The sequence below is a fragment of the Peromyscus eremicus genome, chromosome 5, assembly GCF_949786415.1.
Source record: "Peromyscus eremicus chromosome 5, PerEre_H2_v1, whole genome shotgun sequence".
NCBI classification, from domain to species: domain Eukaryota; kingdom Metazoa; phylum Chordata; class Mammalia; order Rodentia; family Cricetidae; genus Peromyscus; species Peromyscus eremicus.
Genome location: NC_081420.1, coordinates 95137451 through 95154312, shown reverse-complemented (window position 1 = coordinate 95154312; position 16862 = coordinate 95137451). Strand labels below are relative to the sequence as shown.

The 16862-nt window shown below is 38.3% G+C and overlaps 1 protein-coding gene across 6 annotated transcripts in view; it reads left to right on the top strand.

The window, feature by feature from the left end:
* The window catches only part of Cntnap4 (contactin associated protein family member 4), a 279704-nt gene that overhangs the window by 224040 nt on the left and 38802 nt on the right, over positions 1 to 16862 (top strand). For all 6 annotated transcript variants that reach the window (XM_059262549.1, XM_059262550.1, XM_059262553.1 and 3 more), the window contains 2 exons: positions 15569 to 15739; positions 16366 to 16584. In XM_059262549.1, coding sequence (XP_059118532.1) covers positions 15569 to 15739; positions 16366 to 16584 — 390 coding nt within the window. The remainder of the gene's footprint in view (positions 1 to 15568; positions 15740 to 16365; positions 16585 to 16862) is intronic.

The following is a 16862-nucleotide window of genomic DNA, read 5'->3' as shown; positions in this document are numbered from 1 at the left end:
CCACATGATGCTGGTAAAAGAACCTGGGTCCTCCACAAGAACAATAAGTACTCCTAACTTCCAGACCCAATTCTTAGAATTTCTTTACTTAAAATTCTTGCTGAATATTTAAGCATGCACACATACACACAGAGATACACAGAGAGACACAAATATGCACTATACATGTAAACAAAATGATGTCAATACTCTTTAAAATTAATTAAAACATTTTTTGACTTGCAGCGAGTCTCCATTCAGGCAACCTTCCCCTGCTCTCTCCTAGTTGATAGTAGCAGTATCTGGAGACGTGTTTTGGTTGTCATACTTGTGGACTGTGAGCTGCTAGCAACATTTTTTTGTGATTCAGTAGTTGTCCTGTGGCTGCCTTTTAGCAAATGGAATGTGTATCCATTCACTAGTTCATGCAATATTTGGTCATTTCCAGCTTTAGGAAACTATTAATAAAGTCAATAGAGTTATGCCTGGAAGTTCTTGATTTCTATCTAAAAATAATCCTGAGAGGGATTACTTCTTCATATGGTGCACATAAGGTATGACTGACATTGTAAGATGCAGCATAGGGCAGAGCCAATAAATCATACCTCTAATACTAAATTCATCAAAGGATAAAGATTTTAGCATCATGGTAACTCTTAGGTTCTCCAGGAGGGTTCTAGAATCTTTAGAAAAGGAGATGTGTGTGTGTGTGTGTGTGTGTGTGTGTGTGTGTGTGTGTGTATGTGTGTGTGTATGTGTGAGTATGTATGTGTATGTGTGTGTGTGTGTGTGTGTGTGTGTGTGTGTGGTGTGTCCCATGTGTTTAGAGCTCAGAAGACATCTAGCATCAGTCTTCACCTTCAGCCTCCTTTATTGTTCTGTACTGAATAAGCCAGGAAACAGCCTGAAGGCTTAGAGGATTCCCTCACCTCTGCACCTCATCTCACCATGGGAACACTGGTGCTTACAGATGCATGTTATCACATCTCACTTCATATGAATTCTGGGGATATGAACTCACACTTGCATGGTAAGGACTTACCCACTAAGCCTTCACCTGAGCCCTGAGTTCCAAAGTCTTGCTGAATATAAACCTAATCTTCTTTTACTTCAGACACAAAAGGGCTAAAGGAAGTAATAAAAGGAAAAGATCCAAGCTTACCAGTTGGCAGAGAGATGAGGAAAGTTCAGCCTCGTGCTTTTATGTCTCCCCAGCCTCCCAGGAGCTGGGGGATGTCTTTGAATTTGTCATATCATTGACAGTCTCTAGACCAACAATTCCTCCTCATCAGATACATTCATACCAGTGCTCTGTTGCTTATTCCCATAGGCTCTTATTTAGGAGGTGTCGGATCTGTAACATCCTTTTGTAAGCTTCCAGTCTATGGACCTATCTGTTTAGTATGGCCTAGGCCAGTATGTTTCATAGGCTGGTGCTCATCTGGCAACTCTGTGTCCCAGTCAATGATGAGGTTGATACAGGGTGTGGAGTGTGCTTTTAGAATGATTTATGCCAATTGGACAAAGAAATTTATGTCTGTTGAACACAGCAGTAATGAAAAATGGACTAGAGATAGTGGGTTTTTTGTGTGCTGTTGTTTTTCTCATTCTATTTTTCTAGCAATTTATTTTTATTGTAGTCATACAAAAGCATCAGTTCATGATGGATTAGGGCCAGAGGGAAAAGACTGAAAGAAAGCAAGCATGCTTTCTAAAGATAGCTGGAGAATCCTAGCTAGAAGCTAGCAGTTGGCTTAGGGCTGAAGTTACTTGCAATACCTTCAGAACTCTTCTTAAATTTCAAGGAGACATGAAGAAATCCAAGTATGATGGACAAAGTTAAGTGATTTGGGGCACACAACACAAAGACATCATTGGGATATTTTGCTGTTCTGTGAGTCCTCTACCACAAAGAACCTGCTTGGACCTCAAGGCCATCTTGCTTCCTTGCTTTCTCCCTCATATCCATTTTCATGCAAATTCTCCCCTTCTTTACTAAACTCTTTAAACACTCAGATTAAAACCTTTCTCCAATGAAGCCTTCCTCAGATCTCTTGAGGGCACAGATCTTCTGCCTCTGTTGAGACAAATGTTGAATATATTACAAAGACTTATTTCTCATGCAGCTTTTGATTATGTTTGAGCCGTCAAGAGTGGTGTCCATTGCTCATTTATTTTTGTGTTTCTGGTGCCTAGTATTTGCTTATGACATGAAAGATAATCAATAAATAGCAGTTTGTAGAAGAATGAGAGTGATCCATCATACACACCTAAAGAAATGTATAGATGGCTTGTGAATTATTGGTGAGAAACCATCTAATGATAAGCAGATGTGTATATTTGGTGAAAGTAGTTTAAATGATGCAGGAAGACAGACTCTGATTTTGAAAGTTAGTCACAGCACAAAGGACATCTGCTTCTACCTGAGATATTTGCTTGTAATGTGCCTGGCGGTGACTGTCAAAATGCTTTCAGAGAAGAACATGGATTTATTTTAGCTCTGAATTTACTTATATTTTAAGTTCTTTTTTTATTAGTCCTTTGAGAATTTCATACCACGTAGTTTGATCGTATTCATCCCCTCCAACTCTTCCCAGATCTACTTCCACTCCCTCCCCCACAACTTTGTGTTCTCCTCTTTTCAAATCCACCAAGTCCGAGTTGTGCTCCTCATTCTTCTCTTGGGTGTGTGGCCCTGCACTGAAGTGTGGAGGACTGACCAGGGACCACACCCTTAAGGACAACTGGCTCTCTCCCCTGGCAGCTACCAATTACCAATAGCTCCTGAGCCAGGAATGGGACTTTGGGCCCACCTCCAGTCTCTATGCTAACAAAATCCCAGTATTTATAGTTTCATTAATTCTTTGAGAACTTCATACATGCATAAAACATGTTTTGATAACATCACTCCTTATATCCCCCAACTTCTCCTGGATGCCCCTCTCAGGTCCCCCTCCCAAATTCATGTCCATTAGTGCTGCCCCTTTTCACAGAGGTGTATGACTTCCACTTGATCACGGACAACCTACCAGGAACCACACCCCTAAAGAAAACTGACTCCCCCTCCCCTATGAGCCACCAGTTGTCAATAGACCCTCAGCTAGTGGTAGGCCTTATGTGTCCCACCCCCTTCATGCTGGGAGGTTGACTGGCTTAATTTTGTGTAGGCACCCACAGCCTTGAAGCACTCTTTCAGAAATTTGTTCATTTATAAAACAGAAAGATTCTCTACTTGAAAAAAAAGACGGTTTTATGGCCTATATTTCTTTGTTTTTGTTTAGAAAACAAAAATCATTACTGACCAGGTTTTGCTAGCTCTGCTATTCTTTGGAGTGCGGCTTATATTTAAGCATTATCCCATAGTCCTATCATTAAAGCCTCTCTATTCTTGAATTTTTTTTAAATTTTGATTTATTTCTACTTGAATTTTGATGTCAAGAAGTTGTTCTTTTTCTTTATTTTCCCTCTAGGACTCATGAGCCCTGTCTTTCCTGGTTCTGCACATGCTTGGAGATAATTGTCACCTTAGGATTCCTAACAAACACAGCCAATTTAGCCTTTAAATGTTTTCTCTTTCTTGGCAACAGCTTTACTGAGATGTAACTCACATGCTCCACAGTCCACTTTTTTTTTTTTTTGGTTTTTTTTTTTTTTTTTTTTTTTTTTTCCGAGACAGGGTTTCTCTGTGTAGCTTTGCGCCTTTCCTGGAACTAACTTGGTAGCCCAGGCTGGCCTCGAACTCACAGAGATCCGACTGGTTCTGCCTCCCGAGTGCTGGGATTAAAGGCGTGCGCCACCACCGCCTGGCCACAGTCCACTTTTTTAACATGCACAATCCAGCCATGTTCAGTGTGCTTCCTCATTTTAGTGTCTTATACAGGAAGGAGCAGCCATCTCCACAGCCAGCGTGAGAACTCTGTGTATAATCTGAAAATGAAACTTGTCTACTTTCCTTTCTTTATCACCTCAGACATATACAACTAGCTAAAAAAAAGTCTCTACAGACTTGCTTATTCTGTCTATTTCATATATATTAAAACATAAAATGTGTATGGTTTTGTGGCTGGTTGTTTCACAATATTCCAAAGTTTATTTATGTTGAAGCATATATCAATATCTCATTTTTATGGCCAAATAATATTTCATTAAAAGAGTAGATAGAAAGATTCCCTTTATCCATTCATTATTTGATGAACACTTGAAATGGCTCCGTTATTCTTTTAAAATAGTATGACTATATTCCTATAATCACTTTTAAGCTGCTTTGTGGACAAGGGTTTTCATTTCCCTTGGTCTTAAATCTAAGAGCAGAATTGATAAATCCTAGCACATCCCTATGGGGTTTATTCCTTTGGGAACAATGGTAATTTTTTAGGGCCATGCTTTTTGACCTCCACCAAGTTGTTGACCTTATCCTACTTGGTCTGCACTGTAGGATGCAGCCATCTTGTTTTCCACAGCTGCACATCTATCTTTCCAGCTGACTAGTTTATTATGGAGCAGGTTCTCTTTCTGAAAGGCTTCCATGGGCTTCATTCTCAGAGTTTCTTTAAATTTGAGAAGACTGTCTGTTGCCTCAACACTTAAAAAATGACAAAACACCCTCTAGGCTTGATATATTTTCTTTTTCTGCTCAGAAATTGATAAACAACTTTTTGTTTGTTTTTTTGTTGGTTGTTTTTTTTTCCCCCTTCGTTGAACACTTTGGAGAAATCTGAGGTCAAGCAAAGTTTTCCACTTTAAAGGAAACTTGCCTTTTTTGGTGATTGCTTGAAGGAATAACTATATTTAAAGGTCACTACTTAATAAAATGCATCCAAGTGTTATACATTTGATATTTTTCTGTGGAACAGATATGATGTGCTAGAAGGCTTACACATCCTGTGTTTTAAAGAGCTTTTGCAAATGTTCTAAATTTTTGTTCTTAGTTACTTCTTTGACATTGAGTCTGTCAATTCATTTTATTAAATGCATTCCTTCTCAATTGTGTTGGAGTTTTGTGGGGAAAGTACCCATAAAAATCTATCAAGTTAGGAAAGATTGTTGAGAGTTTCTTATCCTAAGAAATTTCTGAAATTCATTTTGTCTTCATTGACTGGTGTAGTTGACTGAGAAAACATAGCTGCCCAGAATGCATTAAATAATCAAAGGTTCATGGATGCAATAAATAACTTTACAGAAGTTAGATGCTCAGGCTGGGGAAAAGGTATTGACTGGCTATTTGGTTAATTTCCCTTCCATTTGACAGACTTCTCTTCCATTTGGCAGTCTACCTCTGAGTCACTAAAAAAGTAGAGATCAATTCTGTTTCAACACATAATAAGATAATATAATTTTCTTAGCTCCTCTATGTCTAATAATCCCTCATTCTCTATAAATTCTTATTTCAATGTTCATTGTTCATCTTATATTACTGAATTTCCCTCTCTCTCCCCTCTCTTTGCTTTTTTTATTTTCTTAACGTTATCATCTTATCACCGTCTTCCCTTTATTCTCCCCCACCTCTCCATTTCCTTGCATTATTTCCATTCATTTAATAAGAATTTAGTTTATTTCTTTTAATACATAAAATTTAACCATGTAGGAATTATTCTAAGCTTTCTGGTGGCTACAATGACAAAGGATAGTATGCAATTTTCTTCAATAGGTATTTAAGGTAATCTACAATGTACTGTGGGAGAGCAAGAGAGAGTGAGAGCGAGAGAGAGAGAGAGAGAGAGAGAGAGAGAGAGAGAGAGAGAGAGAGAGCAAAATAGAACGTGCTTGTGGCCTGTTCTTGGCATTTACATTCTCATGGAAACAGAAGACAATAATTCAGTAAAGTATATGTTATAGTAGATGCTAACAAGAGCTGTGAAGACAACAAAAATATAATTAAAGCATAAGAGAGGGAATTTTAAGTGATATGGCTGTTAAAGAATCATTAAGAAGGCAGTACTCAAATAAAGACAGGATTGAAGACTACAAGGAAACAAGGCTTGTGTGTATCCTTGAGAGAGTCTCAAAACAAGAAGAAACCAGAGCAGTGATGCAGACATAGGGTTGTAGCTGATAAAAATTTATAAATGTATGGATTCATGTAACAAAGTGCTCGGGGCATGGTGGGCAAGTTAAGAACGGCAAAAAAAAAAAAAAAAAAAAAAAAAAACAGATAGGAAACTGGTGATTATACTAGATAGGATTTTGAAGTCTTTATTTTTCAACTTCAGTGAGCTGGGAAAACATTAGAGAGTTTTGAGTAGAGGAATGTTATGACTTATATTTTAGTGAGACTCAGCAGAGTAGGATCAAAGCAAGATGATGGGTGATGCCACATTATTAATTATTCTGAAAGATCATAGTGGCTTGGAGCATGGTTCAATGATGAGAGATATCATGTGGGTACTGTGAAAAGGGAGGGTTAATAAAGTTTGCTGATGAATTGATGTCATTTTCAAGAGGAAAGATTAAGAAAATGATGGAGCTGTGTTTGATATAATAGTTAGAAGCATGGAGCTGACACTGATTGAAATGGAAAAGACGACTTCTAGGGTCAAGAAGTTGGGATTATTGCAAGAATCTTCATTTTTAGACATCTAAAAGCCTAGATGTCATCAGAGCTTGAAATAGAGATGTGATGATGTCACATTGAGCAGTCCAGGCTTCAGACATACGTTCATATATAATAAATATATTTACAGCCACAAAATGAAATTATTGTGGATAGAGATGTGTAGTCGAAGAGTCTTGGGATATTCTCACAGTGATAAGCTGTGGTGGTGAGGAGGAAGAAGGAATACTGAGAATTATGTACCACTAGTGAGAAAGGGAGAAAAGTGTGGGCGTCCTGGGCTCCAAGCGAAGGAAGTGAGCCAGGGAGAAAGCACAGTCAATTACGTTAAATGTTGATAGCTTATGTAAGGAAAGAATTGTTACAACTGAATTGAGCAACGTGGAGAGATCATCAGTGGCATTGACAATGGCTTCTTTAGGCGAGTTACTGAGCTATGCGTGGGAGATTAGAGCCCAGAAGAGGCTCAGAAAACAGTGGGCTGTGAAACAATGGGGAAATTAGTAGGAGGTGGGAAGACAGTAATATTACAGAATTGGTTTTCTAAGATGGGAGAATTAATACCATGGTTGTAGTGAAGGAAGAGACCAAGTACAGAGAATTTTGGAATAGGAGCGGTTTTGGATTGTACAGAGAGGATGTGGAGTGTAGATAGTGATAACTGGGAGATGAAGGTAAGGTGGGTAGTTAGAGAATGTCTCTTCAGCTTTATGTTTTTAGAGAAGTTCAAGGACAAAAAAATGGGTTGCTGTATGCTTGGAAACAGCAGGTCCCAAATCAGCCTCTCATAACATGGAATTCATATAAAGCATTAGCCATACATGGTGCTTGCAAATTAGCATGTAGTGTAGACTTCAAACTAAAATCAATCGAAAGAGATCAAGAAGGGCATTACATACTCATCACAGGAAAGATCCACCAAGATGAAGTTTCAATTCTGAACATTTATGCCCCAAACACAAGGGCACCCACATATGTAAAAGAAACATTACTAAAGCTTAAACCACATGTAAAACCCCACACATTAATAGTGGGAGACCTCAACTCCCCACTTTCACCACTGGACAGATCTCCCAAACCGAAACTTAACAGAGAAATAAAGGACTTAACTGATGTCATGACTCAAATGGACTTAATCGATATCTACAGAACATTCCATCCTAACAAAAAAGAATATACCTTCTTCTCAGCACCCCATAGAACCTTCTCTAAAATCGACCACATACTTGGCCACAAAGCAAATCTCAACAGATACAAAACAATTGGAATAACCTCCTGTGTTCTATCAGACCACCATGGTTTAAAGTTAGATTTCAACAACAACAAAAACTACAGAAAACCTACAATCTCATGGAAACTGAATAATGCTCAACTGAATCACCAATGGGTTAAGGAAGAAATAAAGAAAGAAATTAAAGACTTCCTAGAGATCAAAGAAAATGAAGACACCACATACCCAAACTTATGGGACACTATGAAAGCAGTGCTAAGAGGGAAATTCATAGCACTAAATGCCCACATAAAGAAGTTGGAGAAATCTCACTTTAAGGACTTAACAGCACACCTGAAAGCTCTAGAACAAAAAGAAGCAAAGTCTCTCAGGAAGAATAGATGCCAGGAAATTATCAAAGCGAGAGCTGAAATCAATAAAATAGAAACAAAGAGAACAATACAAAAAATTAATGAAACAAAGAGTTGGTTCTTTGAGAAAATCAACAAGATAGACAAGCCCTTATCCAAACTAACCAGAAGACACAGAGAGAGAGCATCCAAATAAACAAATCAGAAATGAAAAGGGGGACATAACAACAAACATTGAGGAAATCCAGAGAATCATCAGGTCATACTTCAAAAACCTCTACTCCACAAAACTGGAAAATCTAAAAGAAATGGATAATTTTCTGGATAGGTACCACATACCTAAGTTAAAACAAGTTATTTTATTTACAGTCCATGAGAGTATTTAAACATTTTAACAACATTCTCAGACAATATTCTAAGTATGAAGTTGTTTTTTGACACTAAATGTGTGAATAAAAGAATTTCATTTTCGGGGCTGGAGTGATGGCTCAGTTTTTTTATTTATTTATTTATTTATTTTATTTTGCAATACAATTCAATTCTACATATCAGCCACGGATTCCCTTGTTCTCCCCCCTCCCGCCCCCCTCACCTTCCCCCCCCCCCAGCCGGGCCCCCATTCCCATCTCCTCCAGGGCAAAGCCTTCCCCGGAGACTGAGATCAACCTGGTAGACTCAGTCCAGGTAGGTCCAGTCCCCTCCTCCCAGGCCGAGCCAAGCGACTCTGCATAGGCCCCAGGTTTCAAACAGCCGACTCATGCAATGAGCACAGGACCCGGTCCCACTGCCTAGATGCCTCCCAAACAGATCAGGCCAATCAACTGTCTCACCCACTCAGAGGGCCTGATCCAGTTGGTGACCCCTCAGCCATTGGTTCATATTTCATATGTTTCCGTTCGTTTGGCTATTTGTCTCTGTGCTTTATCCAACCTTGGTCTCAACAATTCTCGCTCATATAAACCCTCCTCATTCTCGCTACTCTGAACCTGCTAGAAGAGAAAGTAGGAAGTAGTCTTGAACACATTGGCATAGGAGACCGCTTCCTAAATAAAACACCAGTAGCACAGACACTGAGAGAAACAATCAATCAATGGGACCTCTTGAAACTGGGAAGCTTTTGTAGAGCAAAGGATACAGTCAACAAGGCAAAGCGACAGCCTACAAAATGGGAAAAGATCTTCACCAACCCCACATCTGACAGAGGACTGATATCCAGAATATATAAGGAACTCAAGAAATTAGACATCAAAATGCCCAACAGTCTAATTAAGAAATGGGCTATAGAACTAAACAGAGAATTCTCAACAGAGGAAACTCAAATGGCTGAAAGACATTTAAGGAATTGCTCAACATCCCTAATCATCAGGGAAATGCAAATCAAAACAACTCTGAGATACCACCTTATGCCTGTCAGAATGGCTAAGATCAAAAACATTGAAGACACCTTATGCTGGAGAGGATGTGGAGCTAGAGGAACTCTCCTCCAATGCTGGTGGGAATGCAAGCTTGTACAACCACTTTGGAAATCAATATGGCACTTTTTTAGAAAATTGGGAATCCATCTCCCCCAAGATCCAGCTATACCACTCTTGGGCATATACCCAAGGAATGCTCAACCACACCACAAGAGCACTTGTTCAGCTATGTTCATATCAGCGTTGTTTGTAATAGCCAGAACATGGAAACAACCTAGATGCCCTTCAACTGAAGAATGGATAAACAAAATGTGGTACATATACACAATGGAGTACTACTCAGCAGAGAAAAACAATGACATCATGAGGTTTGCAGATAAATGGATGGATCTAGAAAAAATCATCCTGAGTGAGGTAACCCAGACTCAGAAAGACAAACATGGTATGTACTCACTCATAGGAGGATACTAGATGTGGAACAAGGATGACTGGACTGCTACTCACATCACCAGGGAGGCTACCTGGAAAACAGGACCCCAAGAAAGACACGGGGATCACCCAATGACAGAGAAATGGAATGAGATCTACATGAACAGCCTGGACATGAGTGGGGGTAGTGAAGGGCGAGGGTTGAGGGAAAGAGAGCTTGGGGGAGCAGAAGATCCCAGCTGGATCAACAACAGAGAGGGAGAACAAGGAATAGGAGACCATGGTAAATGAAAACCACATGAGAATAGGAAGAAGCAAAGTGCTAGAGAGGCCCACAGAAATCCACAAAGATACCCCCACAACAGACTGCTGGCAATGGTTGAGAGACAGCCCGAACTGACCTACTCTGGTGATGGGATGGCCAAACACCCTAATTGTCGAGCTAGAAACCTCATCCAACTACTGAGGGATCTGGATGCAGAGATCCATGACTAGGCCCCAGGTGGATCTCTGGGAGTCCAATTAGCGAGGATGGCTCAGTTTTTAAGAGCACTAGCTGCTCTTCCAGAGGACCCTGGTTCAATTCTCAGCACCCACATGGCAGGTAACAACTGTCTGTAATTCCAGTGATCTGACACCCTCACACAGACATATATGCAGTGTGCATGAAATAAAAAAAAAATAAAAAAAGGATTTCATTTTCATTGACATGTACTCAGTAGAAAGCTCTTAATTTGTGCTTATTTATTTATTTTGCTTCTGCCAAAATAAGTATTCTGTGTTATTTAAATATCTAAGTTTGGTTATAAGTGATTGATGGATGAATTTTCTTTTTCTCAAATGAGCAATTGGACTCAAAGTTTATTGCATTATTATATATGTTAATGCAGGGAATTAGTATTGGGTAGACCAGATGTATATTTCATTTTATATATGTTCTCCTTTGTATATTAGAATGCTGCCATTAGATAGTTCAACATATGTTGCTTCAAATAATAGAGCATGTGACTTATGGAAGGATCTCTTTTCTGGTATCTAACACAACTTTATACATTTTCCAGAGTCATTCTGACCTTCATAGGAATGAAGGATTGATGAGCAACAGCAAACTTAAATTAAATCAACTTTGCTCACCTTCCACACTCTTTTACTTAGAATGAAAGTAGTTAGATATTTGCATCAAAATTTCATTCCTGGGGCTGGGGAGACAGCTCAATCAAAAAATGTTTACTTTCCAGGTATGGGCATATTGATTCAATCCCAGCACCTACCAAAAAGCCCTCTGTGGGCAGAGACAGTGAGATGCCTGGGTCTTGCTGGCCAATCTCTTACTGAGTTTGGTCCATGAGCCTCAGGAATCCTCCTTCCAGTGAGAGATCCTGTTTAAAAATGAAGTGGGCAGATCCCAAAAAAATAACTGAGGTTGACCTTTGGCCACTTGTGTATAAATGCATATTTGTGGCCATGTACACACACAAATATAAATACATGCATGCACACCTTCCCGACACAAATTCTATTCTTCCAGCCTCTTGCAAATTAAGTTTGTATGCCCTTGAAAAAATAAAGCATATATATGTGTGTGTGTGTGTGTGTGTGTGTGTGTGTATGCTTTTATCTTTGTTACTAATATCCACTTTTGCATAAAATTAATATAAGAATAATAAACATATGCTGCAGATTATTTGTAAAAATCCTTTGATTACAGAGACAATTTCTGCTCTGCTTTTGTAAGAGGCAAAACTTACACCAAGTACATTGAACGTGCTGGAGGGGACAGCAGGGATATTTTACTGTATGCAAACACCCATGAAGAGCTTTGCTCTCTTCTCTACTGATCTATAATGCACACACTGTGACTCTCCCCAGCCAGATTTCATTTGCTTCACCCTCATTTTTACATATATGGATTTCAATGGAGGTTCATAAATTGCTGAAAACAATAACAGAAGTGCTAAAAGGAGGCACCAATGAATTATGAAACCAATACACAGGTTTTGGTGTTCCAATGAAGCAACATGTAATTAATCTTAATATTTTATTTCTGTTAAGAAATCTATATTTTAGCTCATTTTAATGGCTCATAAATATTTAGAAGATGCACTTGACTACTAAAATATTTCTCATCAATATTTTACTATTATATATATATATATATATATATATATATGAAATTTACTTTTAAGAAAGGATTCTCATCACTCTCCTCTTTCAATTTCTTCATTTCTCCAACCCTAAGAAAATGTTACTTTTTCTAGAATTCTTTTTAAAAGACTCTTCTACATATGAGAGAACTAAATGCTTAGAAACTTTTTAGAGTACACGTGGAGTTAAATAGTACTAAACTCTAATTCCTTTCTTTTTTTTTTTTGAGACAGTGTTTCTCTGTGTAGCTTTGGAGCCTGTCCTGGAACTCACTCTGTAGCCTAGGCTGGCCTCGAACTCCCAGAGATCTGCCTGGCTCTGCCTTCCGAGTGCTGGGATTAAAGGCATGCGCCACCACCACCCGGCTAAACTCTAATTCCTTAAGGGACTTTATAAAAATGTTTACACATGAAACCAGATACTTATTATATGTTCTTCTTTTATAAGTAAATAAGTTTCTTGGCCCTTATTTATAATAGATACATAGACATGTATATACATATGCATATTATATAGTTATGGAAATTTAAAAGGCAATGTTTTCAAAGGAACTTAGATTTTTTTGCTGATTCATATTGTTTTAATTAGATAACATTTTAATTATTATTTAACTAACTATCACTAAGTATTAATATTGTAGAATAATACATCTTGATGTGTTGTTTGTGTGTATGTGTTCATGCACATGTGAGCACATGTGCATAGAGACCAGAGGTTGACATCGGGTATCTTTCTCAGTCACTCTCCACCTTGTCTTCTGAGAAGGTGTCTCTCACTGAACCTGAAGCTCATCTGTCTTCCCCCACCCTAGCCCTGGAATTATAGAAGCATGCTGTCACACCTGAATTTAATACTCGGGTGCTGGCGATCTGAACTCAGGCCCTGGTGCTTGCATGGCAAGTGCTTTGCTGACTGATCCGTCTCTTCAGCCTAGCCTTTCTTGACGTGCTTTTATTGAAATGGTTAAAAAAAAAAAAAAAAGCATCTTACTTGTCTGGCAACCAATCAAGCAATATTTCAGATCTCCTGGGCAGCTTAGGGACTCTCCAACCCCCTTCTTTATAGAATCCTCTTTCAAGGGCTTACCGTTTCCTGCTGTTGCTACAGATCTCTACCTCTTCCTGGCTCCTCTCCACATGCCTCCTTTTTCTGAGACTTTCCAGATTCTCTTGGGTGCACAGGACATAAGGAGCTGAGGCATCACATGCACACCATCCCATCAGTGTTCACATTGGTCTTGGCTTTCTTTGTAGTTGTCTTGAATTAGCAGCAATTTCTTAATCTCATGAAATGTTCTTATTCTCCACCTCATTCTCCACCTATTGTGAATTTGTAAAATGGGGCTTGCTAACTAAACAAAATGTATTATTGTGTATGTTAGAGTGTTTTAGCTTCCTAAAGCAGTAAATTGTTTTCACTAGTCTGAGAGCATTTATTGTATAGAGAGTAGCAATTCAAAGATTGTCCTCCAGTTTCAACCATTCCCTGAAGTCTTCCATATGAAGCTTTATTGGGTTAGTTATAATACAATATACAGCAAATAAATCCTTGATTTTATAATATATAATATAAAAGTATTACATAATTTGACCTGAGTCCTGAGCATTTCCTTTCTAAGCACATGAGACCATATTTAGTATTATCCCATAATTTAAAGTTACATATTTATTTTGACTTTATAGCTAGTATTTCAAGAGAAAGGCATGTAACTCCTCATAAAAGGAGATCAGGTTAGCACTTTAAAGAGCACAGATGTGCTTTTACCCCTAAGTTGACATTTTGTACTTTTGTGCATCTTTTCATATACTAAGATCCAAGGTTCTAATACAGATGTAATTATTAAAAGGATGTAAGACAGAACCTTGGAAGAACTCAGATAATGTATAAGTTCACTTGACTGGGGGTGGTGGTGCAGGTTTCTCACAGACAATGTTCTTTCCAACTGCATAAAGTCAGTTCTAAATTGTCCACATGCAATAGAAATTTGACTTTTGAGTCAGGTCCACAAAAAAAAAACCAGAAAGAAAACAAACAAACAAAAATAGACCTATGTACTGTTCCTTCCTGAGTTAAGAAAGGAGAACATCTAAGCAGCATGTAGAAGCAGCCGCGTTTGTGCTTTTGGCTAACATCATGAACTCTTTCTTTAGAATAGCTGCTTCGACTCTGGAGGACCAATCTGTCCTTCTTGTAGGAAGGTGATTTAGATAAGAGAATTTCCTTCCTTGATGAGAGGGTGGGTGAAGTGACTTCACACTAAGGATGCCTAGTCCTGGTTGATGTACTGAGAACTTGCTGACAGCAGCTGAGGCTCATAGCTCATTTTTCTGATAATTCTCCATATCAACTCAATATATCCAGCTGGATTTGATCCTGGCAGCCCTGCCTTTGAATTTATATTTCATTTTCCAATTTTCTTCCTACATAGATATCCTCAAGTATTTTTTTCTAAAGAAAAGTTGCAAATATCCACAAAAGAAAGTGAAGATGAATACACTGTATTTAGACAGCAATTATAATTAACTTAGATTTTTTTAAGATTTATTTTTACTTTTGATTACATGTCTCTGTGTGTGTATTGAGGGGTGGGTTGGGTTGAGTACCTGGGTCGAGGCATCTGTGGTGGCCAGAAAAGAGTGTTGGATGCCCTGGAGCTGGAGTTACTGGGGTATTGTGAGCTGCATGATGTGGGTGATGGAACCAAATTTGGGTCCTTTGCAAGATGGATGCACAGCCTTAACTGCTGAGCCATTTCTCCAAACCCTACATGTTTGTTTGTTTGTCTGTTTGTTTCCTCAGTCTCTAAACTGATATTCCAAACTCTTCCCTCTTTCCCATCTATTCCATGTATTGACTATTTGTCAACACTTAGAGAAAGCTTTTCATCTACCTCCCTGTTATGAGCAAGGCAAGGAATGACTTTTGAATGAATAAAAGCATTTTTATAAGAACAGCTGTGCTACATAGACAAAATGTGTTTGGATCTTTAATTAAATGAGACTATTTAGGATGCCAATCTCAGTGTGAAATTGGCAAGGCCAATAATGGGAGTGAGTGCAGGTTGCAAGGATCTGCTATAGGGATTTTTTGAGTCAAAGCAACTAGATGTTTAAACTTTCAAGATACAAAAATATTAAGCAATTAAGGTTTAGCAGATTCTTCCCATATTACGTTAGCTGAGGATAGGATTTGGGGTGCAGATGTGTTTTCTTGTATTGGGGGCATTTCTGCATGAAGCTTTCTGCTGTATGTTGGAAAGAGTCCAGGGTTTCAGTCTCCATAGATACTCTCATCCTATGCCCATGCCTCTGCACATAGTTAACAAGGAAATTGGTTTCATATGAATTAATGATATTTTCAAACAGGCATGATGCTAAATGGAGAAACGACAATTATGGTTATGGCATTCCTTGTATGGCATGAGTTTGTTTTCTCTTTGAATTTGTTCTTATTGTGTTTATCGAAACAGGGCCGTTTTGGAATGCAGCTTCCTTTAATACTGAGGCTTCCTACCTCCACTTCCCCACATTTCATGGAGAGCTCAGTGCTGATGTGTCCTTCTTTTTTAAGACCACAGCCCTGTCTGGGGTGTTTTTAGAGAACCTGGGAATCACCGATTTCATACGTATAGAACTACGCTGTAAGTGTCCTTCCCAAAAAAGTCTTGGGATAAAGTCATCTAGTCTTGAATTCTTCAGTTAGCTTTTAGGAGCTCATACCTCTTGAGAAAAAAATCTACTTTGCAAGAAAATAATTTAAGTGATAATTTAGTAAAAATATTGATAAATTCATTAACAGTGGAAAAAAGTTTAAATTGAAGTAATTAAAATTTAAGACAAATTTTAGGTTAATGACTAATAGTAATTACAAAATTACTTAATGAACCACTTATTATTTTGATATATTCAGTCTTCTATTAATAGCACAATATCAAATGCATGTTTCATGCTGTTAAATTATATAAACTTTGAATCAATGAAGCAATTATTTTGTATAGTCAATTACAGATGCTAGTTTTGTACTCTCTAAATAGTTTTAATTGTTATCAATATGGAAAATTAAGTCAGAGGCTGAACTTTTTAAAAAAATCTATTATTTTTACCCTCAAATGTATCTTACTGTCCTATTCCACATCAGGAGAGTTATGTTTATCTGGACACCATTGTTTCCTTCTAATGCAAGCCTTGTGTCTAATGATTGTTGTGTGGCATTGTCTTAAGTGTAGTGAATACTCACCTGGAGAACCCTCATTTCTGGTATTTCCAGCACCCACAACAGTAACCTTTTCATTTGACGTGGGGAATGGCCCTTTTGAAATCTCCGTGCAGTCACCCACCCACTTCAATGACAACCAGTGGCATCATGTGAGAGTAGAAAGGAACATGAAGGAGGCATCACTTCGGGTAGATGAACTCTCGCCAAAGATACAAGCTGCTCCCACTGATGGTCATGTCCTCTTACAGCTCAATAGTCAACTCTTTGTGGGTAAGTTGCTCTTTTTTTAAAAAAACACTGAATGTATGCTGCAAGTCTAGAGATGAGCCACAATAAAAATAATCCGAACTTGAAAAATGATGATAAAGAGCTAACAGCAAAAACAAAGCAATGTTTATTGAAAATCCAGGTTCTAGTCTATGCCAGGTACTCCATTCCTTCCCAGTAACCAAGCCACACAACAGGTATTATCCCTATCCGAGAGCAGGATGACTTGCATTCAGAAAGGTATAAGTTAAGAGATTCAAGTATCTCTATGACTATTTCCT